This window comes from Rhinolophus sinicus, linkage group LG07 (genome assembly GCF_036562045.2).
Source record: "Rhinolophus sinicus isolate RSC01 linkage group LG07, ASM3656204v1, whole genome shotgun sequence".
NCBI classification, from domain to species: Eukaryota; Metazoa; Chordata; class Mammalia; order Chiroptera; family Rhinolophidae; genus Rhinolophus; species Rhinolophus sinicus.
Genome location: NC_133757.1, coordinates 67,701,626 through 67,728,630, shown reverse-complemented (window position 1 = coordinate 67,728,630; position 27,005 = coordinate 67,701,626). Strand labels below are relative to the sequence as shown.

Sequence of the window (27,005 nt, the reverse complement as noted above, 5' to 3'; positions counted from 1 at the left end):
CGTCACTCCGGGCCTCAGTTTCCTCACCTGTAACGCGGGGTTTAGCCGTAGCACTGGAAGGATGAAATGGGACCTGAGCTCCCTGCGCAGGTGCGGTTATCAGCAATCAGTATTTTTGTTAACGGCATCCCCCACCTCCCAGGACAAGGCCAAGGCCCGGCGGAGACCCGGAACCCGGCGAAACCCGCAGCCGCCCGCCTGCACACTCACTCGGCGCAGCCCCATTCGCGCACCTACTGTGCGCCGCCCGCGCCCCGCCCGCTCCAGGCCCCGCCCGCCCCAGGCCCCGCTCCGGCGCTCCGCCTTCCCGGGGGGCCGTAGCCAATGAGCGCACGACCCCGCATCCGGGGATCCCGGCGCGGCCGCCGCCTCCCGCGTGCACACGGCCATGGCGGAGGTGAGTGAGCGGGCCGGGGGAGCCGGCCCCCCGCCCCCGCGCGCCCGCTCCCACGCCGCGGCGACTCGGCTGCGTGGTGGCCCTGGGCGCGGAGACCTCCCGCTCCGGGGCTCCGAGGCCCGGCCCGGAACGCTTCGCCCGTTGGGGCCCGAGGAGCGCGGGGCTCCGTCGGCAGCCGCCCCCGGCCCCCCCACCCCCGGGCTGCCACATCGCGGGCTGCAGTGCGCATGTGCGGGCGCGGCGGCGCCGGCGGGGGGCGCGGAGTGGTCAAGGGAGGGGCCGGTCCGGGATGGGGGCACGCCTGCGGTTCCCCGTCAGTCCCCGCCGGGCCCCGTCGGTCTCCCGCCCGCCCCCCTGCCCGGCTCCGGCCTTGGCCAACTTTGCGGGGTGCGCTTCTGAACGCGCGGTCACAGCGCCGCGCTCGCCCTACCGGGACCCCGCGTGGGACCCAGCGCCGCAGCCCGCTCTCGAGCCCGCACAATGCCGGGCTCCGCGGAATTGCCATCGCTGCAGATCGCGGGCGATGTTGGACCCCGGCACGGCGCTGCGTTGGGGCTTCCTCAGGGCAGGCGGAGTCAGACCATCCTGTCCCGGCGGCTCAGAGTCACTTCTCGGAGCTGCCTCTCTGTCCTGAAGCACGCCCGGGACCGCTCTCCCGAAATCCTTGGGGCCGGATACATTTTGGAATTCAGAATTTTTCTGATTTGAGCAGCTGTGGGGTTTGGATCTGTGATGCTTGATCAAACTCACTTGGGACCTGGGATAAAGAACGACACCTCATAATTTCTTGTCGGGTCAAACCCGGGATGAAAAACTTTAAGTTTGGGAGTTTTCTTGACTTTGGAATGTTGGGTAGAGCAGTGCGGACCTGCTCTCACCTTCTAGGGCTTTAGTGAGGATGGGATGCAATAATGCATCTGCTAGGGGCCCAGTCAATGTGACTCTTAGTGCATGATAGTTTAGTCTGGGGACGCACAAGTTAAGGCCGCTGCCAATCAGCTCCACAGACCCCGCCGGTAATCCTCATCACATGGGTGGGGCTACCAAGGCCACCCAGTGAGGCACAGCCAGTTTTCAGGATATGGTGCATGTCATGGTGCAATGTTGAGTGTTTATGTCTTCGCAGAACAGGGGTAGGTGTGGAGAGCAGGAGTGGTTTTTCTCTCCCACTAGTGATGTTCTCAGGGGCGGCAGCAGGCCCTTATGCCAGAGAAGGTGTGGGCATCTGGGTGCAAGGCCAGACCTCACCAGCGAGCTCCTGTCTTGTGCTGGGTGCCTGGATCCAAAGGGTCCTTTCTGAGGGGCATTTAGGGAAACTGAGGCCTCATGGGGGGCAGTGGCTGGCCTTGCAGGTGGGAGGCAAAAGCAAGGTCTCCCAATGGCCCAGCCAGGGGCATGGTGGTGGAGTGTGTATGTGCACTCTTGGCTCCGGGGCATGGGTGTCATTCTTTCTGGGCACCAGGTGTCCTGGCCTGGCAGGTAGCTGTGTGTCACAGATAGAAAGGTCAGACTCCCCAGCCAGCCTCCACTGAGAGCTGTTGGGATTGGCTATTGACTCTGCCTTGCCCAAGGCTGAGCCCCTGGAACCTTCCCGCAGCCAGGTTCCCAGGGTGCTCTGTTACCTGTTGACAATATAGGGTGGTGCCCTCTTGAGTGAATTTGAGTGGTGTCCTTGGAGAAAGCCTATGTGTGAGGTCCCCTACCTGCCTGGCTCTGTGGGAGGTCTTGAGGATCTGGCCATGAGCAGAAACCCAACAGTGCCTGTCTTAAAGGGCCTTCAAGGCTGGTGGGGAAAGGACCAACAAGTGTTCAAATGTCAGACGTGTTGAGCCACGGCTGGCCTCTGCCCAGGAGACCCCTTGTGGCTATCGTGCCTCTTATTCTGTGTGACCTTGGGCAGGTTGCTGAGCCTCTCATAGTTGTGGTTTCATCTCTGAACAGGGACGAGCCAAGAGGTTGCACAGGATCTGGGATTGGGGGGCTTGCTGAACAGAGAAGCTGAACCTTATAAAGTCAGATACTCAGCTGTTGGACCGATGAAAATGGCGATTTGTTACCTAGCAGTGAGCCTTTGATCAGGGTCAGCTGCCTTCTATTATTGTTGCCAAAATGGCTAAGAGCAGCTTGAGAGGAGACTGGCATTTTGCGTTGTTTTCCTCACAGAAGCCTAAGTGCCCAATTGTTTGTGCTGAAAATCCTGAAGCTCTCCTTATCCTTCGGATGCAGTGCATCTCCTCTCTGTGACCCCACCCAGTGGTGTGGTCCATGTCACCCACGCCAGTCCCCTGGGCTCCTTCATTGGAGGGACTCGGCTAGCACCATGCTGCCCCAGTGCCCACAGGCCCCATCTGGAGATGCCCGGAGGCCTTGGTGACCCCAGTTATGCAGGTCCCCCCACCCCGTTTTCTCTCCCAGTTACTGTATGCATCCACTTGTTTGTTCTCTGTGTCCCCAACTACACTGGTAACTTGTGGGTGGAGACTGGTTTCTGGATTGACTGTCTGGCCTGGCCCAGAGGAAGCTCAGTGGGTGCTGGTCAGGTGGCACTCGGAAGCTGGGGCGGCCAAGACCTGAGTGCCTCTGCTGGTGTGGGAGGGGGTTTCAAACCCACAGTCCTTTCATTGTCATCTTCGTGGTTCTGAGGGTGCATTGAGCTTGGCCAGGCCGTTTGTACCTGGGGTCAGTCATACAGTTGCAGTTGGTTGGTGGTTGGGGCTGGAGGAAAGCTTCCTCGCTTACGTGTGGCTGCTGGTGCTGCCTGCTGGCTGGGACACCTCCACACGGCCTCTGTGTAGCTTGGGCTTCCTCACAGCATGGTAGCCAGGTTCTAGCAGTGACTGTCCCAAAAGACACCAGACGGAACCTGGTCTGGGAAGTCACATAGAATCCCTCCCACCACCGACATAGGCCAGCCAGATATGCAGGGAAGGGGCGCAGAGCCCCAGCGTTGAAGGGAGACATGGCAGCATCACACGGAGAAGAGCTGTGGGGTGGGACACATGGCCGCACCGCTTTGGAAAATGGAGTCTGTAGCAGTGTCCTTGGGGCTGAAACCTGGTAGGTGATGAGTGGCAGATGGATGCCGCCCTGGGAGGAGGTTCTGTGCCTGAGGCATCTAGGCCCCGAGACAGGACAGGCAGTCTTTCTGCTGATGTGTTCGTACCTCCTCCAGCAGGATCTGTGGACAATAGGCTCTGGCTCTGTGGCTCCTCTTATTTGGGACCCAGTCCCTGGAAAGCTGGTTCTCTCCGCCCCTCTCCTCCTTTGCCTCCTCTTCCTCCTGCTCCCTGTTTTTACTCCCCTTTTTTGGTCTTCCATGCCGGCACATGGAGCTGCGGCTGCTGGAAACATCAGTTTTCTGAACTGGGGCACATGCGGCTCACCGGGTTCCAGTGTCGAGGGTGGGCCACACCTGGAAGTCTATAAAGTCTGTTCCTCAGTAAATTCTAAGGGGCTTGGCGTCCCCTGGAAACGGACTTGGGGATCTGAGGCCCCTGGGAGAGGGTTCCTCCCCGCTGTGTCTCTCTGCTCCTGTGTCAGATGGCAGGTCACATGGCCCAAGTGCTCAGACCTTCCTGGGGCAGAGTGACCCTCCCTTGTTCTCACTGCCTCTTCTGGTTCCCCCTCAGTGAGGGCTCTTGGTGGCAGGACAAAGGAAGTCGGCCCTGGCCGAGGACAAAGGGAGTCCAGAGAGGCTGGCGTACCAACAGTCAGGAGGGTCATGGTGGTTTCAGAGGACTTTTAATGTGCTAATACCACAGCCGTGCCCTGTGTGTGGCCCTGCAGGGTGGCCTGTGGGCGGATGGCAACCTGCTGTTTTCTGGGAGGTGAGGCCACAGGCTCCACCCGAGCACTGGGTGAGACGCCCCACACCTGCGGGTCTGTGAAGGGCTTCTGAGTCACGGCCTGAGTGTGCATTTCTAGTGGTACCACTCGCTCGCTGTGTGAGCTTAGGTAAGTGACTTGACCTCTCTGAGCTTCCATTCTGTCCTCTTACGAAGAGATTGATTATACAGCCTCTTGGTTTTCTTGAGGACCCAGTAAGGAAATCAGCTTGCAAATTCTTACTAAACTTTTTCTCTACATTTTTAAATTTTATTTTACTAGATACTCTAGTCTCTTTCTTTCTTTTTTTTTTTTTGGCAAACATGTTTACTAATGTATAATTCACATACCCTATGATTTACTTGTTTTAATGTGCACAGTCCAGTGGTTTTAGTATACGGGGTCTGACAATTAAGTTCGTGAACTCATCCTAGAAAAAGTGCTACATACCTCATTGCTGAATATCACTACAGTCACCTTCGAAGTACTCCCCTTGGGAAGCTATGCACTGATGCCAGCGCCTAGTCCACCCTTCAAAGCAATTTTGGAACTCTTCCTGGAATGGCCTTCAGAGCTGTTGTCATATTACCCTTGATGTCCTGAATGTCATCAAAATGTCTTCCTTTCAGTATTTCCTTTATTTTCGGGTAAAGAAAGAAGTCATTGGGGGCCAGATCAAGTGAGTAGGGAGGGTGTTCTAATACAGTGATTTGTTTACTGGCTAAGTGAGATCCTTTGGGACCATTTTTGCACACAGCTTTCTAATGCCTAGATTTTCAGTTAAGATTTTCCTGTTTCTCTATTGATGTTTACTTAGTCTGCTGTGCTTCTCACAGTCAGCCAACGATTTTGATGCATAGCTCGACGAATTTTTGCAATGTTTTCATCTGTTCTGCTTGTTACTGGCCACCCTGGCCTCTCTTCATCAGTGATGCATTCTCTCTCCTCAGAAAAACATTTAATCCATTTGTACACTGCCGTTTTCTTCATGGCATTATCCCCTAAACTTGGAGTAACATGTCCCTGATTTCACTTCCACTCTTGCCAAGTTTAACAAGAAATTTTTTTTTAAATTAAATTTATTGGTGTGACAATTGTTAGTAAAATTACATAGATTTCAGGTGTACAATTCTGTATTACATCATCTATAAATCCCATTGTGTGTTCATCACCCAGAGTCAGTTCTCCTTCCATCACCATATATTCAATCCCCCTTACCCTCATCTCCCACCCCCCACCCCCCACTCCCCCTTACCCTCTGGCAACCACCAAACCATTGTCTGTGTCTATGAGTTTCTGTTTCTCATTTGTTTTTTAACAAGAAATTTAATGTTTGTTTGTTGCTTTAATTCAAGCTCAGACACTTGCGACAGCACACAAAAACATGCAACAACAGTAACGAACGCCACTTAGCAAGACACCGCCACATGTCAACACGAACACAGCTGTGAGACACTGATATACCAAGGTTATGAGACCTTCCCGAGCTGTTTGTGCAGTGCTGCCAATGTAAGCGCAAGGTGGCAAGTTCTTGGACGTAATTGTCAGACCTCATATTCAGAGTTGTGCAGCCATCACCGGTTGATTTTATATTTTCATCACCCCAAAAGAAACTCTGCTCTCTTGGTTGTCACCTTCATCCATTCCCAGCTCCTGACCATCACTAACCTATGTCCTGTCTGTGGATGTGCCTGTTCTGGACATTTCCCATAAGTGGAATCACACACTGTCTGGCTTGTCTCATGAGCACTGTGTGTTCAAGGTCCGTCCATGTTGTGGTGAGTGTCAGCGCCTCCCTCCTTTTCACAGCGGAGTGACACTCCAGTGTTTTGTGTGGCTTGTCTGTTCACCAGTTCTGGACATTAGGGTTCTTTACACCTTTGGTTGTTGTGAATAATTGTGCGGTGAACATGTGTGTGCGCGAGTTTTCAGTATAGACCTTCGTTTTCTTTTCTCTGGGTATTGCGAGGAGGAGAGGCCTGCCTTGTGCCCTCAGCCCTCCTAGGTTCTCACGTGCGCGGGGCCCAGTGATCTAGATGAAAGGTAGTCTGTGAGCACATGCGACGTGCAGCACACGTTACGGGAGGACTCGGTGACGTGAGCCTTGGATGAGGGTGTGGGCTCCGGTGGCATCTGAACAAGAGAACAGTAAATCTTAGAGAGTGACAACAGAGGAAAAGGACTGTGTTCTAAGGGCTGCAACTTGTGGGAAGGTAAATACATGGGGGAACCGGTGGGAGACCAGGCGTCAGTGAGGTCTGTGTGCAGACTCCTAGTGCCAGTGTGTCACCAGCGATACGTAAGGGGGCTCCCTTCCTGGTTTTGGGGGCAACCTCATGGGAGTCTGCTCTGCTGGCAGGCACATGGGGGAGCGGAGAGCTCATCCTGTGTCTGCTTTTCTCTGTTGCCTTCAGCTCAAAATACTCCTTATGCCAGCGCAGCATATTATGGGGTAGCACACTCTGACCCCCTGCGGTATATACCTAGCAGTGATTGTGCTAGGTTACACTGCTAACTTTGGGAGGGTCTGCTGACCTTTTCAAAGTTGCTGCTAGGTTTGATGTTCCTGCCTGGAGCCACTGCATTTTTCCTGACACTTCCGTCTTTGGTTGGAACCGGCCAGTGGCTGTGGAGTGGGAGCTCACTGTGGCTTTGATTTTCTTTCCCTTGAAGTTGAGCATTTTGTCACTTGCTTATTGGCCACTTGTGCGTCTCTGGAGAAATGTCTACTCAGGCCCTTTGCCATATTTCCACTGGGTTATCTTGCTAATGTGTTGTAAGAATTCTTTGTGTTTTCTAGATGCAAGTTCTTTTTCAGCTAGATGATTTGCAAATGTGTTTTCTCATTTTTGGAGTTATCTTTTCACTGTTTTGATAATGCCCTTTGAAGCACAGAAGGTTTTCTGTTTTGGCTACGTCCAGTTTATCTGTTTTCTCTTGTTGCTTGTGCTTTTGGTGTCTTATCTCAGAGACCACTGCCCAGTCCAAGGTTACAGAGATTTATCCCGGTGTTTTCTCCTAAGATTTTTATAGTTTTAGCTCTTATATTTAAGGTCTCTGATCTATTTTGAGTTCATTTTTGTATAGGGTGTGAGGTAGGCGTTCAACTTTATTCTTCTGCATGTGGAGATTCAGTTGTCCCAGCACCATTGCTGAAAAGACTATTCTTTTCCCACTGAGTTGTTTCGTCAACCTTTGTCAAAATTCAGTTGGTTGTAAGTGTGTGGGTTTGTTTCTGGATTTTCAGTTCTGTTCCTTTAATTTAAATGACCAGACTCATGTCAGCACCACACTGTTTTGCTTACTGTATCTTTGTAGTAATTTTGAAATCAGGACGTGTTCTTCTCTTTCAAGATTGCTTTGGCTATTCTGGGTGCCTTGAGTTTTCCTGTGACTTGTGAAATGTCAGTGTCTGCACAGAACTTTCTCCTGGGCACTGCATCCAGTCTGTAGACAAGCTTGGGAGTACTGACGCCTTAACAATCACGCTTCAGAGCCACAGATAGAGGACGTCGTTCTGCGTTTCAGATCTTTAATTTCTTTCACCGTGTTTTGCACTTTGTAGAGTGTATGTTTTGAACTTCTTTTGCTAAATTTATTCCTAAGTATTTCATTCTTTTGATGCTATTGTAAATGGAGTTGTTTTCTTAATTTCCTTTTTGGCTTGTTAATTACTAGTGTGTAGGAATAAAAGTGATTTGTGTATGTTGCTTTTGTTATGTGCTACTTTGCTGAGTTCACTTATTAGTTCCATTGTTTAGTGGATTCTTTGGCATCTTCTGTGTCCAAGATTATGTCATCTGCAAAAAGAAAACGCTTCACTTCCTCCTTTCCAGTTTGGATCCCTTTATTCCATTTTCTTGCCCTGACTAGAACCTCCAGTGCTCCACTGAGCAGCTGTGGCGAGAGTGGGTATCCTGCCGTGTCACCATTAAGGGGTGTTGGTAGATGCCTTTATGAGTGAGTTCCAGTCTATTCCTAGTCTGTTGGCCTTTTTAAAAAATTGGAAGTTTTGTTTATATACCACAAAATATACCCATTTAAAGTATTTAACTCACTTTATAGTATGTTCACAAAGTTTCGAAACCGTCACCTCATTTTAGATCTAGAACTTTTACATCACCCCAAAAACAAATCCTGTCCTCATTAGCAGGCACCCCTACCCCTCCTTTCCAGCCCCCTCCCCAGCCCCCGACAACCACGAACCCACGTCCTGTCTGTGGATGTGCCTGTTTGGACATTTCACATACATAGAATCACACACTGTGTGTCCGGCTTCTCATGAGCCCCATGTGTTCAAGGTCCATCCACGCTGTGGCGAGTGTCAGCGCCTCCCTCCTTTTCACGGCCGAGTGACACCCCATGTGTGGGGGTGGGCCATGCTGTGTGTCTCCGTTCCTCCGTGGATGGACACGTGGGCTGTTTCCACCCTTGGGCCGTTGTGAATCATGCCATGAACATGTGTGTTTGGTGTGGATGTGGGTTGTGTGTTTTCAGTTCTGCTGGATATGAACCTAGGAGTAGAATTAAGTGCTGGGTCATTTGGTAACTCTGTACTTTTGGAAGAATTGCCAGGTTGCCCCAAAGTGGCTATTTGCCTTTTGAAGACTAAATTCCTGGAGGCTGGGACCCTTGTGAAATGGGCGTGGTCAGTGACTGCCGGCTGTGTATGTGCAGAAGGGCTGTGTGTGGGCCTGGGTCACCTGGTCCCTGTGTCCTGGGTGTGTGATAAGTGTTTCTGGCTACAGGTGGGGCCAGGCCCATTGCTGTCCTGGTGAGTGCTGTTCCCACTTGGAGATGGGGACACAGGTTCCAGAGCTACTGTGTCAGCCCCGCATGTCTGCACCCCCCTGTGCTTGATTCAGGGGCAGGGGCGTTGCTTCTAGCAGCTGCATGCCTGCGCCCGCTCTTGGTGCTCCCTTCTTAGCCCTCAGGGGCAGCTCACGTTAACCCCACCCCCAAGCCCATGGAAGCCAGACCCCTGGGCCCCTGGGAGCTGTCGGAGGGCTGTGGCTGGCTGAGCTGACCCTGCCTTCTTCCTTTGCAGGCCTCCTCGCTGGAGAGGCAGAGCCCCCGCGTGGCCACCTGCCTCACTCACAGCCTGTGCCCTGGGGAGCCTGGATCGCCAACGACAGCAGGTGCTCCTTTGTCCCCACCTTCGTCCTGCCCAGGTCGCCAGGGCCATTGCAGCTGTGAGAGACAGACCGCGCGCTGACCCTAAGGTCCAGGGATGGGGTGGACACAGTCACACAGTCGCCAGGACGACTGCCCGTTCTGTAGCCATGCAGGGCAGACCAGGAAGGGCCAAAGCCCCTCCGTCCTGGGTGTCCTGCCTGGCTGACAGAAAAACAGGTCCTGGGTGAGCTCCTGCCCCAAGCTGGCCACTTGCCCTTCCCACCCAGTCCCTGCTGTGTGCTTTGGACCTATGTGGAGTGCCAGCCTTGGCCTTCGTGGCCCTGGCTTGGGGTGAGACCTGGCTATTTGTTAGTCCCGTTCATGGAGACAACACATCCTGCCTGGCTCTGTGGGGAAAAACCCAAATCTGGTCACATCCACCACCCGTTCGGTGGTGCCCATGACGCTGCTATGGCCCTGCTGAGGGAGACGAAGGGATGGGCATTTGTTGGGCCTACTGTGTGCCACCCATTGGCTCTCCCTGCACTGTGCCCCACTGTGACTCACGGAGAGGGGTGTTCAGCGTCAGCCCTACATTTTCCAGAGCCGAGGGCCTTGCTCCAGTCCTGTGGGGACTGTGGGACCAGGTGTGGTCCTTTTGTGCTCTTCCCACACTGACTCAGCCGGCGTTTTTCTCGTGCGTGTCACCCAGGAAAGCATGTCCCTGAAGCCTCAGAATACTGTGCAGTTAGCAGGGGTGCTCCTGCCAGGCGTCCTTCTGTTGGGAGACTGACAACGCTGAGCACCAGTGCACACACAGCCCCGTGTGCACACGTGTGTCCACGTTATAACCTTCCACACAGCTGCGTGCACACACGTGTGCACTACACACATGGCCACACACTGGTGGCAGCTGGGCCACTGTCGCTTCCTCTACCCCAGCTGTCTGCAGTCTCAGTGCAGTGACGAGGACAGGCAGGGTGAGGCGCTCACGCAGCTGGTGTCCTTCCACAGGGGTGTCCGTGGGCTCCGCAGAGCAGCAGTTCAGCCTCGCAGACATCCTGTCGCAGAACTACGGCCTCCAGGGGGAGTGTGAGGAGGCTCTGAGGCCCCCTGAGCAGCTGCACAAGGACGTGGTCTCCCAGGTATGTGGGCCTGGAGCGCTGCTGGGCGAGCGTCATGGTTTCCCCATTTGGCTAAACTGGTCCACATGCTGCAGACTCTGCAGTGATAAGTCCTGCTTGCATATCTGTGTGCTGGGAGCTGAGGTCACAAGGGACAGGACAGACCTGGCCCTGCCTTCCAGAGGCTCTAGGGAGGTGGACCAGTGGGGTGGCTGGACACTGAGCCTGCCATTCTCAGACTGGCTTCAGATCCCCCTATGCTCGTAATAGTTATTGAGGCCCTTGAGCAGCTTTGTTGATGTAGTAAACCCCATTGTTAGTAGAGATAATGTATTTTTGTGAAAATGAAAAAATAACTTTTCCAACACAAAAACAGTTAGGGAGGAATGGAATCGTGTTACATTTATGTAGCCCCGAATGCAGAAGCAGCTAGGAGAGTGTATCTGCAGTGAGCGGCCATGGGCCTGTGACACGCTCTTCTGGTTGAACTGCATGTGGCTTTAATACAGCTCTGTTCCTGGAAAACGCAGGGTATCCAACGGCCTTGTCACATAATCATGGTTGTTTGATGAGGGACCAAAGTTCAGCAACTGGTTGTTTTGAAAAGGGTGATCACATGTGTCCAGCGAGCCTCCTGCACTTGGTTAGGTCACCCTCCACTCTTCTTGAACTTGGCATGGACCTTCACCTGGGTGTGATCTTGTCACCTGTGCACTGATGACATGTTTGCAAAACCATGGTTCCCTGACGTGTAGCTCCACATGTCGACAGAGTTCACAATCTAAGATTTAAACATACACATTTGTTTCAACTATGCACCACTGCGGGGCTTAAACTCCAGACATGCATTTTCTCACAGTTCTGGGGCTAGAAGTCTCAGACCAAGGTCTGCAGGGCTGTTTGTGGGGTGGCTTCCTCCCAGCGTGCAGACACTCATTTCTCCCTGGGTCGTCAAATAGAGGAGAGAGAGCCCCCCATTGGAGCAGGACCCCATCCTTATGACCTCCTTTAAGTTTTTCCATAAAGGCCCATCTCCAAATACAATCATGTTGGGGACTAGGGATTCAATACATGAATTTTGGGGGGACACAAACATTTAGTTCATAATAGTATCAACACTGATCTTATCAGATGCCTTGTAAGTATTGAGAATTTTTTTTTAAGGACTAATCACAGGGCATTTATTTAGCTTGGTGCCATGTATCACTTGCTATCAATTTTGTCTTCTAACCAAATCAGATGTCCTCTCTTAAAAAAAAACACCAAAACACAAAAAACGGATGACCGGTTGGCTCAGTTGGTTAGAGCGTGGTGCTGATAACACCAAGGTTGCTGGTTCGATCCCCACGTGGGCCACTGTGAGCTGCGCTCTCCTTAAAGAAAAAAACTAAAATTAAAGAAGTTCAACATGAATTTAAAACTTTTCAAAACTGCCCTAAACCCAAAGCAGATGTTTATTAACTAAATACCTAGATCTAGATTTTCTTCAGATATAATTAAAAGCTGATTAAGAAAAAGAAAGAATACACTATCTAAAGTCAAAGCAGGAACACTTGCCATTTCGTGTCACCTTACCAGAGGCTGTGGCAATCTGTCAAGTTCATGTTGTCAGATTCACGTTTTCCAAAATTAGAATTTTTTGCTTAAAAGCTCAAGTTTCCCTCTTAACAGCAGCCAGGCAGTTGTTTCCTCTGAAGTAGCAGCCTGCTGGGGTCCTGTCGAACTATTGACTGGAGGATGGAGGACGGGTGTGGGGTGGGGTGGAGGGGCATTCTCTCAAGTAAAGATGGGGCTGAGCGATGAGGGCAGCTCGCTTCCCTCACCAGTGCCTCACGTTGGGGTGTGGCAGGCACTTCCTACGTGCTTCCCATTTCCTCACACAGAAAATTAAAATGACGTCTGGTCAGGGTGAGGTTTGGTAAAATCAGTGCTCTTACACAGGATGTTCAGTGAAGCTGGCGTCTTTGGGTGGCAGTCAGGAGTGGTGAGAAACAGATTTGAAAACAGTACTGGGAGGAAGGTGATGATACTTCTAGTCTCTTCTTTCCAGTAACGGAATGTTTTATTTCGGTTTCTTGTTGTGTTGCATTGGCTCGAAGTGTCAAAATAGTGTAAGTAGCTATGGTGCTCTTGAGCTTGCCTTCCTGTTCCGAGTTTGGTGGGCTTGCTCTGGCCGTGCACTGCTGACCAGCAAGGGCTGACAGCGTCTGTTACACTGACGGGGCATCCATCTCTGTGCTTCGTACTGTGAGGGCTTTGTAAAATTGGAGGTGGACACTGGATGTCACCAGATGCCTTTTCTGCATTTAATCAGATGATCATGGCTTCACCCCTGGTTTATTGGTGTCCTGAGCAGGGATGCTTTTCTGGGCAGCACAGTGTGGCCCTTCAAGGCTGGTGACCTTGGGCACACAGCTGATCTCTCTGGGCTCTGGCGTCTCATCTGCACTTCTCCTGGGTGTTGTATGGGAGTCCTTGGGTGACAGACTGGGCCTGGGGTCTGGCTGGGGTAAGTGGCTGTGAATGTGACAAACTGGTTCTGGTTCTGGTGGCTGATGGGACTCGGACACGAGGAGGGGGAACTGACGCCCAGAGCAGGCCCTCCTGACAAAGTGCTGTCCCCCTCAGAGCAGTGACATGCCCCTTGATGAGCTGCTTGCCCTCTACGGCTATGAGGCGTCAGACCCCATCTCAGAGCGTGAGAGTGAGGGCAGTGATGCCACGGCCCGCCTCCCAGACATGACTCTGGACAAGGTGAGGGTCCCCCTGGAACTGGTGGGAGGGCTCAGGGAGGGCAGACAAAGGCCTGGAGAAGCAAAAGTGCTGTCAGGACCTGAGGCCTGGACGGCTTAGAGGGCCCTGTCTTCCCGTTCCTGACTCTTGGTGCAGCCGGCTGTAGTCACCTGCCCAGGCTGGGATGGACAGACCCTGACAACCGGCCAAGGGGGAGCAGAGTAGAGACTGGCCTGGAGAAGCGCAGCTGGGAGGGAGGCAAGCCAGTGAGGCCCCAACCCTCTGGTCCTGACCAGGTCGGGGCAGTGTCAGGAGGGCAGGCCTTAGTACTGAAGTGAAACCAAAAGTGCAAGTGGAGAAAAAGCAGTGAGGGGCTCTGACTATCCCCAGCCATGCATCGGCTATGTCCCTTTCCAGGCCGTAGGGCTGTGGGCTTGGGAACGACCTCAGAGCTGGTGCCCTGCCCTTGTGCCTGGTCCCGTCTGCAAAGTGGGAGCACAGACCCATGTGAGCCTGCAGTGCTCCCAGAGGGAAAATCCTCTAGAAATCAGTGCCGTGGCTGCTATTGTTGTTAGTGTTATCTTAAGACTGTGAAGGCAAACTGCAAAATGTTCTCTACTTTCTTGTTAAAAGGAACAAATAGCGAAGGATTTGCTTTCAGGGGAAGAAGAGGAAGACACACAGTCCTCAGCCGATGACCTCACCCCATCCGTGACCTCACATGAAGCCTCTGACCTCTTCCCTAAGCAGAGTGGACGTAGGTGTCTGCCTGCTGTTCCCCCTGGGCTGAGCAAGGCTCTGATGGTGCACACAGAGGGGCCCTGCGCTGCTGGGGGCAGGGAGCTCAGGCACAGATGGGTAGTGCCACTGGGGTGCCCAGTTCTCGGCCTGAGCTCCTCTGGGGTTCCCATCTCCCTGGCTTGTGAGCTGAGACTGAGTGGCTTTGGTTTCCATGAGGAGGGACTGTGTTGGTTCCTGCAGCCAAAAGCATGTCCGATTCAGGGGCAGTGCCCTCAGAAGGTCGTCCTCCCCAGGAGGCCTGGCAGTGTGAGATTTAGCAAGTCCCGCTCCTGTGCGCATGCGCTGTGCTTCTGTCATCTGGCCGGGCCTGGGATGCTCCTCTTACCTGGAGAAGCATGGCATGGGGGTCAGGTGGATGGAGAGTGGGTGGAGGCTATAGCAGTGGAGACCACCGCGAGGGGCCACTAGCCTGGGGGGCCACCTAGTGCCACGATGTGGCCCACCTGCTCCCCTATTCCCAAAGACCACTTCCTGACTGGCACAGACAAAGAGCTGGGCTCTTCCACCTCATCCGACACCGAGGAGGACCCTCTACCTTCCAACAAATGTAAGAAGGTGCGTGGCTCTCGCCCTGTGGCGCCCTCGTCGTGGGCCTCTGCCTGTTCTGGGGCAGGGGTGGGCACATGGCTTCTGAGGGCTGGGCTGGGACTTGAGCCTGTGCTCTGTGACGTCTGTTGGCCCAGCAGTGTGGCCCCAAGGTCCTTCCTGCACACCTGGGTCCTCAGGCCCCACCTCCTACCCTGCCACATGACTAGCTGCACTGGACAGACGGACAAATAGAAGGGGATGCAGGGTCGCCCGCACACCCAGCCTCTGCCTTCTGCTCTCAGACCACAGGATTTGGCATCTGCGGGCAGATTGCAGGTTGACTCAGCCCTGGGCTCTGGGCTCAGAACCACACTCCACCTACCCTGACTCCCCTGGGCCTCTGCCTTTGTAGGAGATCATGGTTGGGCCCCAGTTCCAAGCCGACCTCAGCAACCTGCACTTGAGCCGCCATGGTGAGAAGAGTAAGTGGGGCCCGGGTGGTGGGCGAGGAAAGATGAAAACGCTGCTCCAGCCAGGAAGGAAGTTGCTTCACGTCCGGCCTGAGCGAGTGCCCAGACCTCAGAGGGAACCTGAGGGGACCAGTCCGGTCACGTGCTCGCCCTGCACCACCACCTGTAGGACGGCCAAGGCTGGGCCGGAGGAAGCCGGAGATTCGGCCCCCTGGCCAGGGCCTCGCACTTGTCCTCTAGGCACATGCTGTTCCCCACTCAGCCCTCAGGTCTCTGCCTTACCTTGTCCCTGTCTTGTCCCAGAGCCCTCCCGGTACCCCATCCTGGACTTGATCTGTCTGTCGATCACACTCCAGAGTATAGTGGCCTCTGTTGTTCTGAGACAGGAATTGTCTCCTCATTTGTAGGTGAAGAGAACAGGATGGGGGTCACCTACCTATTGACTTGTCCTGTGTATCTTGCCCCAAAGCTCTGCTGGCCTTGGGCTGGCACCCTTGACTCAGGAGACTACCCAGATGGTTCAGCAGCCAGGATTCGGGGGCAAAGGGGGAACAGAAGGGAGACAGGGATGCTCAGCAAGGAGAGCAAGGCCTCCTGGGGCCAGAGGCTGCGCACAGGTGGGGTGAGGTAGGCTGCTTGGGTAAGGACACGGGACAGGAAGGTGACTGAAGCCAACCACACAGGGGCACCTCTCCTGAGACCGCAGTGCACACCGCTCAGCTAACCTTTGGGCCAGTGCCCGCGTGCAGTCAGTCCCCCTGCAGGCAGCCGTGCTTTGTCCTGTGGAGATGTTAACACCGTGACATTAAGTCCACGCGTGTGGTCCCTTGTGTTGTGGCATGACTGTCCTCAGTCATGTCTCAGTGGACACACTTGCTCCTGGAGAGGTGGCTCGGAGGCGCCTGGTGGCCTCCGTTAGGGGTCCCACCAGCAGCACGCAGGAAGTCCAGTAGCTCTCCTCTCTGCAGCACTTGACAATGTCCTTCCTGTTGATTTTAGCCGTTTCAGTGGGTGTGAGTTTTGTCTGTTGCCTGGTGGTTTTCATTTGCATTTCTCTGATGAATAATATGTCTGTGGTCCACTTGGGTATCTCCTATGAGGTGCCTTCTCGAGGCCTGTCCCCACGTTCTGATTTGTGGGGCCCTCCTGTGTTCCTTATACAAGTCCTGTGTGGGCGCTGTGCATTGCACGTTTCCTCCCTAAGTCTAGCTCTTCGATCTGTACTTGAACCCACTGTGTGTGTGGGCTGTGATCTTAACTTACAGTTGGAGGTGAGCGTCTAGGTCTCTGCTGCTCGGCACCACACACTGGAGGGCATTGTTGCCCCTCCGAGTCGCAGGGGTGCCTGTCAGACAACAAGTGTCGGTGGTGTGAGCGCCGTTTCTGGGCCTGGGCTCCACTGTTCTCTCTGGTCTGACCTGTGTTGTGCCTATGCCGAGGCGCATGTTCAGCCCCTGTGACACTGTCTGCTGTTGTACTTTGTGTCTGTCCTTGCCAGGCTTCAGGTCAGGGTGATGCCATGCTCACCAAGGGTTCTGGGAAGTGCCTTTCTCTAACAAAATCAGAAAATTTGTGTGAGGTTGTTACTGTTTCTTCTTCAGATGTTTGGAAGTGTGCCTCAGTAAAGCTTTCTTTTAGTTTCTTTTTTGTGGGTTTATTTTAGTTTTATTTTTGTGGAAGATTTTTAATTATGAATTCAACATATTTAATATAGTTCAGTCTGGAGCTTCCATTTCTTTTTTGATACATTCTTGAGGGGTTTATCACATTAATAAATTAATTTTATTGTAAAAAAGATCATGATATTCTCTTATCTCTTAATGTCTATTTAATCTATAGTGATGTCTCCTTTTTAAGTTCCGATGTTGCTATTTTGCATTTTTGTCCTTTTTATTCCCTATTGATCAGCCTTGTTAGGGGTTTGTTACTTTACAAGGAGCTAACTTTCTGCTTATTGATTTCTCTCTGTTGTCTGATTGCTATTTGATTGATTTTTACTTTTATCTATATTATTTTCTGCCTAGTTTACTTCATTTTAGTTTGTCATTCTGTAGTTCACATTGTGATAACTTCTCTGACCCAGGGGTTGCTTAGAAGCATTCTGTTTGATCTCCAAACGTTGGGGATTTCCTGGTTATCCTGCAGTCACCGATTTCCAGTTGAATTCCTGAGAGCATGCTCCGTGATCTCAGGCCTTTGAAATGAGTTGAGCCTTGTTTTATGGCCAGTATTTAGTCTATTTTGGTGAATGCTCCTTTCTGTCTTTTCCTATTTGGAAGTGCATTTTCTGTAAATGGCATATTTTGGGATCTAATTTTTTACCCAGCCTGATAGTCTTTTGCCTTTTAATAGAGAGTGTTTAATCCAGTTAAGTTTTGGACTATTTTTCATGTAATTGTGAAAATGGTTGGGATTAGGTCACCATCTTCCATGTGTTTTCTACTTGTTCCATCTGCTCTTTGGTCCTTTAGTTTTTTTCTTCTTTTTGATTAATCAAATAGTTTTATTCTATTTTTTCTTCCTCTTTGGCTGATTTCAGCCAAAGTCCACTTCTTATCCTTCCTTAATGCATCTGCCCTCCACCGCTGCCATGGGGCAGGGCTCCTCTCCTCTGAGCAAAGCACACTTGTATGTGGCTTGTGTGGTGCTGCGCTTAGTAGTTGTGGCCTAAATGGGGCCACCTGGGACCCAGGCCTCACTGCTGCCGTCAAGTCCGGGCTCTTCACACTGCTCCCTTGGGACTCTTTTTTTCAAGGCTTGCAAACTGTGCAGCCTCCTTTCCAAAGGCCATGCTCAGAAATCCTCCTCTGCCTCAGATTCCCTGGCTGGGAAGTGCCTGGCTGGCTTTCCACAGCTTCCCGTCCTTCCTCATTATTCTGACCACCCTAGGCCTGGTGACCTCTGGGCCTAGAGGGGTGCGGAGGGGGTGGGCCCAGCCCATAAGAACTAGACACACAAACCAGCACCTGTCTTCTGGAGGTTCTGTGATGGCGGGCCTGGTGTGTGTGTGTGGTGGGTCAGTGTGTGCTTCTTGAGGTGTGAACCATATGCCTGCAACTGACCCTGGCCCTCCTTTTGCACACAGTCTATGAGAATGAAGACCAGCTGCTCTGGGACCCCACCATCCTCCCTGAGAGAGAGGTGGAGGAGTTCCTGTACCGGGCAGTCAAGCGGAGATGGCACGAGATGGCTGGGTCTCAGCTCCCGGAGGGAGAAATGGTGAAAGACAGTGAGCAGGTAGGCAGTGCACTGGGGGAGTTGGGGGAGGGGTGAATGTCCTCGGGGTCCCCGCCCGATGGTGGTGTGAATGCTCCCGATATCCCTACTGCAATGGTATAAACACCCCCAATGTCCCACCCCGATGGTGCAAACACCCCCAGTGTCCCCTCCCCAATGGTGTGAATGCCCCCCAATTACCCCCCTGCCCTGATGGTGTAAATGCCCCAATGTCCCCACCCTGATGGTGTGAACCCCCCCCCGCCCCCGTGAATGCCCCAATATCCCTGCCCTGGTGGTGTGAACTCCGCAACGTCTGCCCCCGATGATGTGAATGCCTCAGATATTTCTGGTCCGATAGTGTGAAGACCCCGATATTCCCACCCCAATGGTGGGGTGAATGCCCCCACTGTTGCTCAGTGGTGAGCAGGTGGGAAGAGGTTCTCGCTCCCCTAGGCGCTGTATGAGCTGGTAAAATGCAGTTTCAATGTGGAGGAGGCCCTACGGAGGTTGCGGTTCAACGTGAAGGTGATCCGAGGTGAGCATGCGCCACACCTGCCCTACCCTTTGCCTGCTGCCCTGGTCTGAACACTGCTGATACCACTGCCCCCTCCTGGTGGCAGATGGGCTCTGTGCTTGGAGTGAGGAGGAGTGCAGGAACTTTGAGCATGGCTTCCGAGTTCACGGGAAGAACTTCCACCTGATCCAGGCAAACAAGGTGAGGACACTGCCAGCCTGGCTCCCACCGGGCTGCACCAGGGGCTCGTTGGGACTAGGAGGGGCTCGGGAGCCTGGGCACATAGCACCCTCCACCCCATAGCATGAGGTCGGGACTCCCCTTACCGGCCTCCTGCAGACTCTCGCAAGCCAAGGGCTGAAGCCCTGGTTCCCACCTTGCTGCATGCCTGGTGTCATCTTATTCTGGTCTCTGCCAAACCACGTTCTGTCCCCAAAAGCAAGCTCCAATTATAGGAGAGAATGTGCCTAGAGGTGAATTTTAATACTTGTGTTTGTCCCTCACCCACTGCTGCGGTCATTGGCACCGCCTTGCCGTCTCCCTGGAGCAGAATCTGTAGGCTCAGTGCCCAGTGTCGATGCTGAAGCACTGATTCCTAGCCTGGACCCACCCTCAGCCCCAGCTGTGTGGACCAAGGGTCTCCTTGTTCGATCAAACCAAAGAAACAGGTCCTTCCTGACACATGTGGCAAACACCCATGACCAGAGGGGCTGCCAAGTGCCAGGTCCCGCCCTCCCCTAGCCCTGAGTCCCCCTGTCCTCTCCTACCCTGAGTCCCCCCGTCGTCCCATGGCCCTGAGTCCCCCCATCCTCTCCTACCCTGAGTCCCCCTGCCCTCCCCTAGCCTTGAGTCCCCTGTCGTCCTAGCTCTTGGGCCCTCTCCCTGCGCCTCTGGCTGCATGTGTCTTCAGCCTGAATTTCCCTGTCTGTCACCCCGCGGTGCCCCCTTCTCACCCTTTCTCCAGTGGTGTCCTGCAAACAGCCCTGGCCCCTTCCTGTTGCAGTGGCGACAAGGCTTATGGAGAAGCAGGGCCTGCTGGAACTTTGCCCATGTTCAGGGCTCAGTGTCCCTTCCTGGGAGGTGGTCAGTGAGGCGTCTGTGGGCCGGTGTAGGGACAGGACTTGCTCAGCTGATTGTACCCAGTGTCGCCCCAGGCAGTGCTGGATACTCTCGTTGGGTCAGCATCGGCTGGCCTGACGTGGCAGCCCAGGCTGCTGCTGTCTTCAAAATCTCCCATACATTATTTCCACACGCCCGCCCCGGTTGCCATGCACTGTAAGTGTGCACCACGCTGGCCCCGGGAAGCTGCAATTCTCTCTCCCAGTCTGAGGGGACGATGTGTGTGTGCCTGGTCCCTGGGTCCCAGGCCTCCCAGGCTCTGGTGTCTGTCCCCACCCTGGGGCTAGCCTGGGTTCTCACCTTGTAGCTGCAGCACAGCCGCAGCTTGGTGGCGGCCCCTCCAATGTGGGAAGATGCCCCAAATCACAAGAGGTTTCGCCAGGTGGCATCCAAGTCCATGCAGATGTCAGTCTCTAGGGTGTTGCCCTGTCTTTCTGGGTACTTGCATACGTGATCTGAGTACGTGATCTGAGTACGTGATCACGAAGCCCCAGTGAGTCCTTTAATGGTGTCTCGTGTGCTCACAGACAGCTCTCCCTCGGGTATTGGTGATGCTCCATGGGAGAAGTGGGCGGAGCCAGGTCCCCCGCCGTCCTCTCTGGGTGGGGGCTCTGTCCCTGGTATCTGCATGAGGGCTCGTTGTTTCCCCTTGCTGGGCCTGTGACAAGCAGGGGATGAGGTAGATGCTGCCATCTATGGGAGCTTGTGGACCAAAAGTGAAGGAGAATGGGGTCCCAGGCCAGCAGGCGGCGGGACTCTGAGATGGGGGTGCCATCGTACTCAGGACGAAGGGAGGAGCCCCAGTCTGGGGTGGCCTATGAGCCTCAGATGGGGGTGGAGGTGAATGCAGAGGGCTGGGCCCAGGCGACTGACACGTGTTCTCCATCAGGTGCGCACAAGGTCCGTGAGTGAGTGTGTGGAGTATTACTACCTGTGGAAGAAGTCCGAGCGCTACGACTACTTCTCCCAGCAGACCCGGCTGGGCCGCAGGAAGTACGGCCCATCAGGACCCACGTATGAGCTGCGAGCTCCCAGCAGTACCAGGGGTCGGGGGGACTGGGAGTTCTGGGGAGTGCCTCCCACCTCAAGCAGCTATCCCTCTGCAACCCCCCATGGCGCCCTCTTTCTACAGGGATGTGGACCAGGACCTGGACGGCAGTGACCCCGATGGCCCCAGCCATCCCCGCTCCTTGCAGCCCCTGCCCCCTGCCACTGATGTCCTGGGCCTGGAGCAGGACCCCCTGACACAGATGCACATAGGTGAGAATGTGGGGGCTCCTTAGCCCCAGCAGCCACGTGGGAAATCCGGGGGTGTTGGAGCCCTCTCCAGCGTCCTGGGCCCAGTGCCACAAGGAAGCAAGACAAGGCCTGGCTTGTGACTTCAATTTCTGAAGTGACCACAGATAGAAGGACAAGGACCTTTGCCTTCTGGGTCTGTTGGACTCGGGTTTAGATTGATTGTCCCCTGATTCCAGAACCTGGTTGGTTTCTTGGTTTGCCTGGAAGTGCGTCCACATCTGCCCATCTGGAGTTGCCTGTCATGCACTGTGCGCTGAACTCCACAAACCCTGCTTTCAGCCTGACTTTGTAGCGTTTGTTTGTTCTTTTGAATGTCTTGTGTTCCATTCTGTTTGAAAAGCGGGAGTCACAGTCTCCCAAGGCTGGGCCTTAGCCCTGGCACACAGATTCCTGGAAGTGGCTTATTCTGTGTTCATATGTATTGTGTGTGTCAGTGAAGAGGGCCCATCAGCTTTGCTGGGCCTCTCCTGAAGGCAGTGTGACCTTGAGCCGGTGCACCTTAGTGGGACCTGGCCTCACTGGTACTCTCTCCCACAGAGCCACCAGGAGTGGACGGCACGGCCGGCAGTCGTGCAGAGCCCCAGGAGGGCTCCAGTGGCCTCCCGTCCTCAGAGCTAGGACCCCATCTGTTCCAGCGGCCGGACACGCACCTGGCTGTGCCCCAGCCCCGGTGGCCCCCATCGCTGGCCGAGCCAGCCTCCTGCCCCTCAGCTGCAGCTGCCCCGGAGCCCGGCACCGGCCCAAGACTTGCTGTGGACCTGGCCCTGCCCGCTGAGCTGCCCCTCGTCCCCAGCCAGGAGGATTTGGACGGGGAGCCCAAGGAGGCCATGGCCCCCGCACAGGTGTCCCTGTCGGTCACTGAGTTTGGACTCATCGGGATTGGGGACGTGAATCCTTTCCTGGCTGCCCGCCCAGCGTGCCCGGCTCCTGGGCTGCACGCGGAGCCCCTGTCACAGTGAGTGTGGCCCCCAGCCTGGGCCCCAGCCTCAGGCCACTGCGGACAGCGGGAGGGTCTGCCCCGTGCCCGAGGGTGGTGTGGCCAGTGGAGCAGGCTGTCTGTTTCTTTAGTTTCATTCTCTATTTTTAATTTGGCTTATTTATTTTTTTGACTAGGTAATACATTCATATGGTTCAAAATCCAAAAGGTACAAACGGGGCCAGTGGCAGTCCCCTCCCACCCTGCCTCCATGCTCCCTAGGCACACGTGACGACACGGTCTGCTGGGGGCGGCGAGGTCGGGAGCTGTGTGGCCTGTGGGACTGGCTCACACTCTCTCGGTCTCTCTCGGTTCTCCCACTGCAGCTGTAATGTGATGACCTGTTGATCCCTGGCCACATTTGGGCACGAGTGGCCCAGACTGGACTTGGGGCCACTGTGGGGCCTGCCCGTCAGTCTTCCCGACCCTTCTTCTCGTGGGCCTCGGGCCATGCCGTCTGCTTCAGAATACTCCAAGGACTGGGGTGAGCGGTGGCCGGGCTGTTGGCCCTGCCCCTCCCCACACAGACTGGCACCACCACCTGCACCATGGGACCTGGGCAGCTGGGTGCAGAGCCTGGCCCCACCCAGCCAGCAGAGGCGAGGAAAGGTGTCCCTGCCCATTGGGGAGAGGGGGTGAGGCAGGACGCCACCTGCACCAGCAGCCTTGCCCAGGGCGCCCTCAGCACTCTGCTGGGCTCCGTCTCCTGCACCTGGCAGGACCACGGGCTGCCCCAGCCCAGGGTGGTGGGCAGCTGCTCCTGGTGCCAAACTCCATGGGGCACACAGCCATATACCTCGGCGTTGGCCCCGCCCCCCCTGGCCTCGCCCGCTGTCCACTTCAGGAAAAGCCGCACTTTATGCCCTCCTGCCCCTCCAGCTCCGCCCGAGGCCCCTCAGCAGCCTCAGGCGTGTGTTCTGGGACACAGGTGACTGACACTCCCTTGGTACAAGGCCCATTGCCTGCAGTGCCCAGGGGCTGGGTTCCAGCCCATTCTCCTGACCCTGCGGGTGCATTTCTGTTGAAGCCCCCAGCAAGATGGGTCGGGGTCCTAGTCCTTCTCCACCCCAGCCTCCCTTGTTTTATTTATGTTTCTGTTTACAAATTGGAGTGGGGTCCTCCAGGGGGGCAGGGCAGCACTCCCTGCTCCTGGGTGTCACCAGGAGAGTTTTGGCTTGAGCCCATCTAGAGTGGGACTCGACCTCCCCTGTCACCCCACCAAGGACCACACTGTGAAGTGATAACTGCCTTGAACCCCTTGCTGTTTTATTTATTAAACTTGATTTGAAGCCCCTTGGGTGCCTTGTGGTGGACTGGGTGGGGCCTGAGGACATGCCGGGGAGCTGCAGGTCACCCTTGTCACTTAGTCAGTTGGGCTACCAGGCAGTGTTCCAGGATCTGGGCTGAGTGGGGACCGTGGCAAGGGGGCCGTGGTCCATGTCACGAAGATGCGAGGGAGGTGGTCAGTGAAGTGGAGGGGACATGTAGTTCGAGGCCTAAAGGAGAACCAGCCTGCTTTGGTGGGCCCAGTGAGTCAGGCAGGGGCCCATCCCAGGCAGGGACCGAGTGCCAGAGAGGCTGCTGGGCCGACCAGCAGGTTTTGTCCTGAAGCCCCTGGAGTGGTGAGCAGGGGCTCGGGTCCAACTGTGCAGTTTTCAAAGCTCCCTTGGTGGCTGGGTAGGGGCAGGGGACACGACTGGGTGGGACTGGCCTGGATTGAGATGTCCAGGGGTGGGGGAGAGGCAATAATCCCCAGCATTTGGGGCTTAGTCCTTGCAGAGCTGGTCATGCCAGCACTGGGAGCAGGTCGTCTGGGGTTGGGGCGTGAGGCCTTTAGGATGATTTTAATCGGACTCTTCTAGTCTGTTTTCATCTTTATGTGCTTCAGAGACGTGTCCCTCCCGTCCCCTGGTTTGCTCTGCTCCCAACAGGAAAGCTGCTGTGGGCCTCTGTGTTTTCCCTCTGGCTCCTTTTAAGGTTTTGTCTTTTCCCTGGTTTTGAACAGTTTGGTGCGTAGCCTTTCAGACTGGCTTCTTCCGCATGGTGATGAGCACTAAGGCCGCTCTATGATCCTTTGGGGCTCGTGCTGAGTAATGCCCATCATCTGGTGGCTGCGAGGCATCATCCGCTCTGCTGCTGATGGGCAGCATTTCTGGATGCAGCCCCTGTCACTGCGGGTTTTCATGTGGACTTTGGGGCAAATACCAGGGGCTGACTGACAGCGAGAATGTCTGGTTTGTCAGAACCCCAGTGCTGTGGCTCCGTCGCCACCCACACTGCTCACTGTCCCTGTCCCCAGTGTGTGCATGGGGCCGTCCCCTTGTGTGTGTGCTGGCACCTCATCTTCCGTAGCCTTTGAGAGCTGGGCACGCATTTCTTCGCCAACACTCCTCGTCCCCCCCTTTCGTTGTGAAGCACTTTGTTTTTTCATTTTTGGCAGGATTAGCATTTTAAAGATGTTTTACTGACTCCTGGATTCTAACAAGAAATCGGCCATTCCTATTTGTATTTTCCATAGTGTAACCCGTCTGTTTTCGCTGATTTCCTCTTGTTGGGATACCAGCCTTTGAGTGTAACATGCCACTGGCCTTCCACTCCGGAGGCTCTTGGGCCCGAGGCTGGTGCCTTGCACAGAGCTGGGCCATCTTGGCCATGACTTCTCACTCCTCTGGGTCTCTAGTGACACAGGGGAGCATGGGTATTGTTCCACAGATTTCTGTGCTTTCAGATGGTTCCTTTTGACCTGTCCTTGAGGTCACTGGTCCTCTGTTCCACGTTGCAGATGCCATGTGGGCTGTCCTCAGGTGTTCCACTGTCCCTCTTCTGTTCCCGTGCCTACCCTTCCTCTGCATTCGTCCACAGCCCTTACCACACCCTGTGCTGATGCCATTCCCAGGCTGCTGTAAGGACCCATGGATGTGGTGGGTGCGCATGTGTCCCACGGGTGTCCACAGGTCGCTGCTGGGCTGTGGCTTTGCCTTGCTGTCCAGCAGAGGCCACTGCTGCCCCACTGCCCAGCCGTTTCTCCTGATCTTGGCCAAGCCGCCTCTGGAGTGAAGTACCCCAAAATGCCACCCCCACCGGCAGTGGTCAGGGAATGTGGGGGGATTGGGCCGCACTCTCCATGAAGCCAGCGCCTGTAGGAGTAAGCAGCTCACAGTCCAGGAGCAGCTGTTGTCCGGTGACCTCAGGCTGCGGGACTCATTCATTATTCACTAGGTCACTTTTCATTCAGTGAGCACTGATTGGGTGGGTGCCTGCTGTGTGTGGTCCCTGTCCTCCTGGGGCTGGGGTCGGGACGACATAGGATAAGCTGATGAGCAGACACACAAACAGATGGTGCTAGAGCTTAGAGCTGGCAGGTTCGGGGTAAGGCAGGGGACTGCACTGCAGTAGGGGTCGTCTGCGTGAGGTGGAGAGTTCCCAGGACTCTGACTGGGAACGTTGTCCTGTCCCTGGCTTGGGTCGTGGGGCACTTGGGGACTGTGAAGTCCTAGTACTGTGTGCAGGCCTGAGTGGACTGATGCTGGCTTCTGCCTGATGGTGAGCCCAGGGACCTACCCCCACCGTGTTCCATTCAACCCCCCACTGGTGCTTCCTAACAAGACAGGGCCTCCCAGCCACCCAGAGGACTCCCAGTGTGGCCTCTGAGCCAAAAGCCAATAGGAAGGTGTGAGTGGTGGCCGCTCAGGTGGCACCTTTTTGCCACCTCCCAGGCTTCTTCCTTCATCTTCACAGCATTCCTTTTGGAAAAAACCTGGAGTCCATCAGGTAGAGCTGAGACAACAAGGTGACGAGAACTCACTGTTTGGGATTGACCTCCAGGCACGAAGGAGCTGGGCAGGGGTGAGACCCCGGTACCCTCAGTCCCCTTCCAGCCTTGCCATCTGCAGGTGAGGGAGAAGCCATCCAGGCCTGACTCCCAGCCCAGACTCTGTTCCCCCTAGCAGGTCTTCCTGGCCTCAGATTCTCCCAGTAAAGGGCCAGGTGTGGAAGCTTCTCTGGGAGACCCCAGCTGGCGGGTGTAGAAGCCCTGACCCCAATCCTAGCCCTAATCCTTGCTGCCCTGCTAGGTTTTAATCCTGACCCTGCCCAAGTCATTTAAGCACAGGGTGAGGTCAGTGGGACAGGCTGAAGCCACACCAGCTCCAGCCCCATGCCCTCCTTCCAGCCAGTCTTCCTGCTCCTCAGGGAACAGGCCAGGCTCCTTCCCACCCACAGCCTCTGCCTGCAGGACCCTGGGCCCGCCGTTCTGGGTCTCCAGGGCAGCTTCCATCTGGGCTGCCCGCACCACCACGTTGCCCTTTTGGCAGGTGCCTCAGAGCTGCCAACAAGCCCCTCACACAGTAGGTGCTCAGTAAAGAACCTCACATTGCGTTTACGCCAATACAATGTTACACCTTCTCCACCTGAACTGAAAGTGTCACTAGGCTGTCAGGACAGTACCTAGAGTGGCAGTCACTCGATTGCAGCGAGGTTAAAGTGAAAAAAAATGCAGTACTGATAATGACGCCAGCTAACATTTAACGTTTTTGCCAGGCTTTTCCTGTATGTTGTCAGATAATTCTCTAACAACCCTGATTCGGTACGTGTTGCATGCACGCATGAACCACGGCAGCTGGATCTGAAACCTGCCTTTCCCCGGGGCTCACCTAGACTGGTGAGTGGCAGCAGGGGAAGCCAATGAACAGAGCCCGAGCCCGCCCACGGCGAGGTCGCGCTGGGTGGAGCGGAGGACGCGCTGGCCCTAGCGAAAGCTCCACCCCTGCCAAGACACTAGAAATCCCTCCGGTCAAATTAACGGATCCTCCGGACGCCTAGGAGGAAGTCTGGGGGTGAGGGAGGAAGCTGCAAGTTTTAGGTTGTGCCCAGTCCAGCTCCTCGG

At 54.8% G+C, this 27,005-nt stretch overlaps 1 protein-coding gene across 4 annotated transcripts; it reads left to right on the top strand.

The window, feature by feature from the left end:
• The first annotated feature begins 296 nt into the window (after positions 1–296).
• Positions 297–23,413, top strand: MIER2 (MIER family member 2). Of its 4 annotated transcripts, XM_074337340.1 has the most exons (15): positions 298–397; positions 9,270–9,360; positions 10,352–10,482; positions 13,090–13,215; positions 13,828–13,951; positions 14,459–14,550; positions 14,936–15,005; positions 18,079–18,230; positions 18,666–18,747; positions 18,833–18,927; positions 20,735–20,859; positions 20,978–21,105; positions 21,682–22,099; positions 22,258–22,289; positions 22,447–23,413. In XM_074337340.1, the coding sequence occupies exons 1-14, from the start codon at positions 389–391 to the stop codon at positions 22,259–22,261; spliced, it is 1,647 nt and encodes a 548-aa protein (XP_074193441.1). In that variant the 5' UTR covers positions 298–388; the 3' UTR covers positions 22,262–22,289; positions 22,447–23,413. The 4 variants fall into 4 exon arrangements, with proteins under 4 accessions (XP_074193443.1, XP_074193441.1, XP_074193442.1 ...); XM_074337342.1 differs by lacking the exon at positions 22,258–22,289 and having other exon boundaries at positions 297–397; positions 20,735–20,838; XM_074337341.1 differs by lacking the exon at positions 22,258–22,289 and having other exon boundaries at positions 14,480–14,550.
• Positions 23,414–27,005: the final 3,592 nt, after the last annotated feature.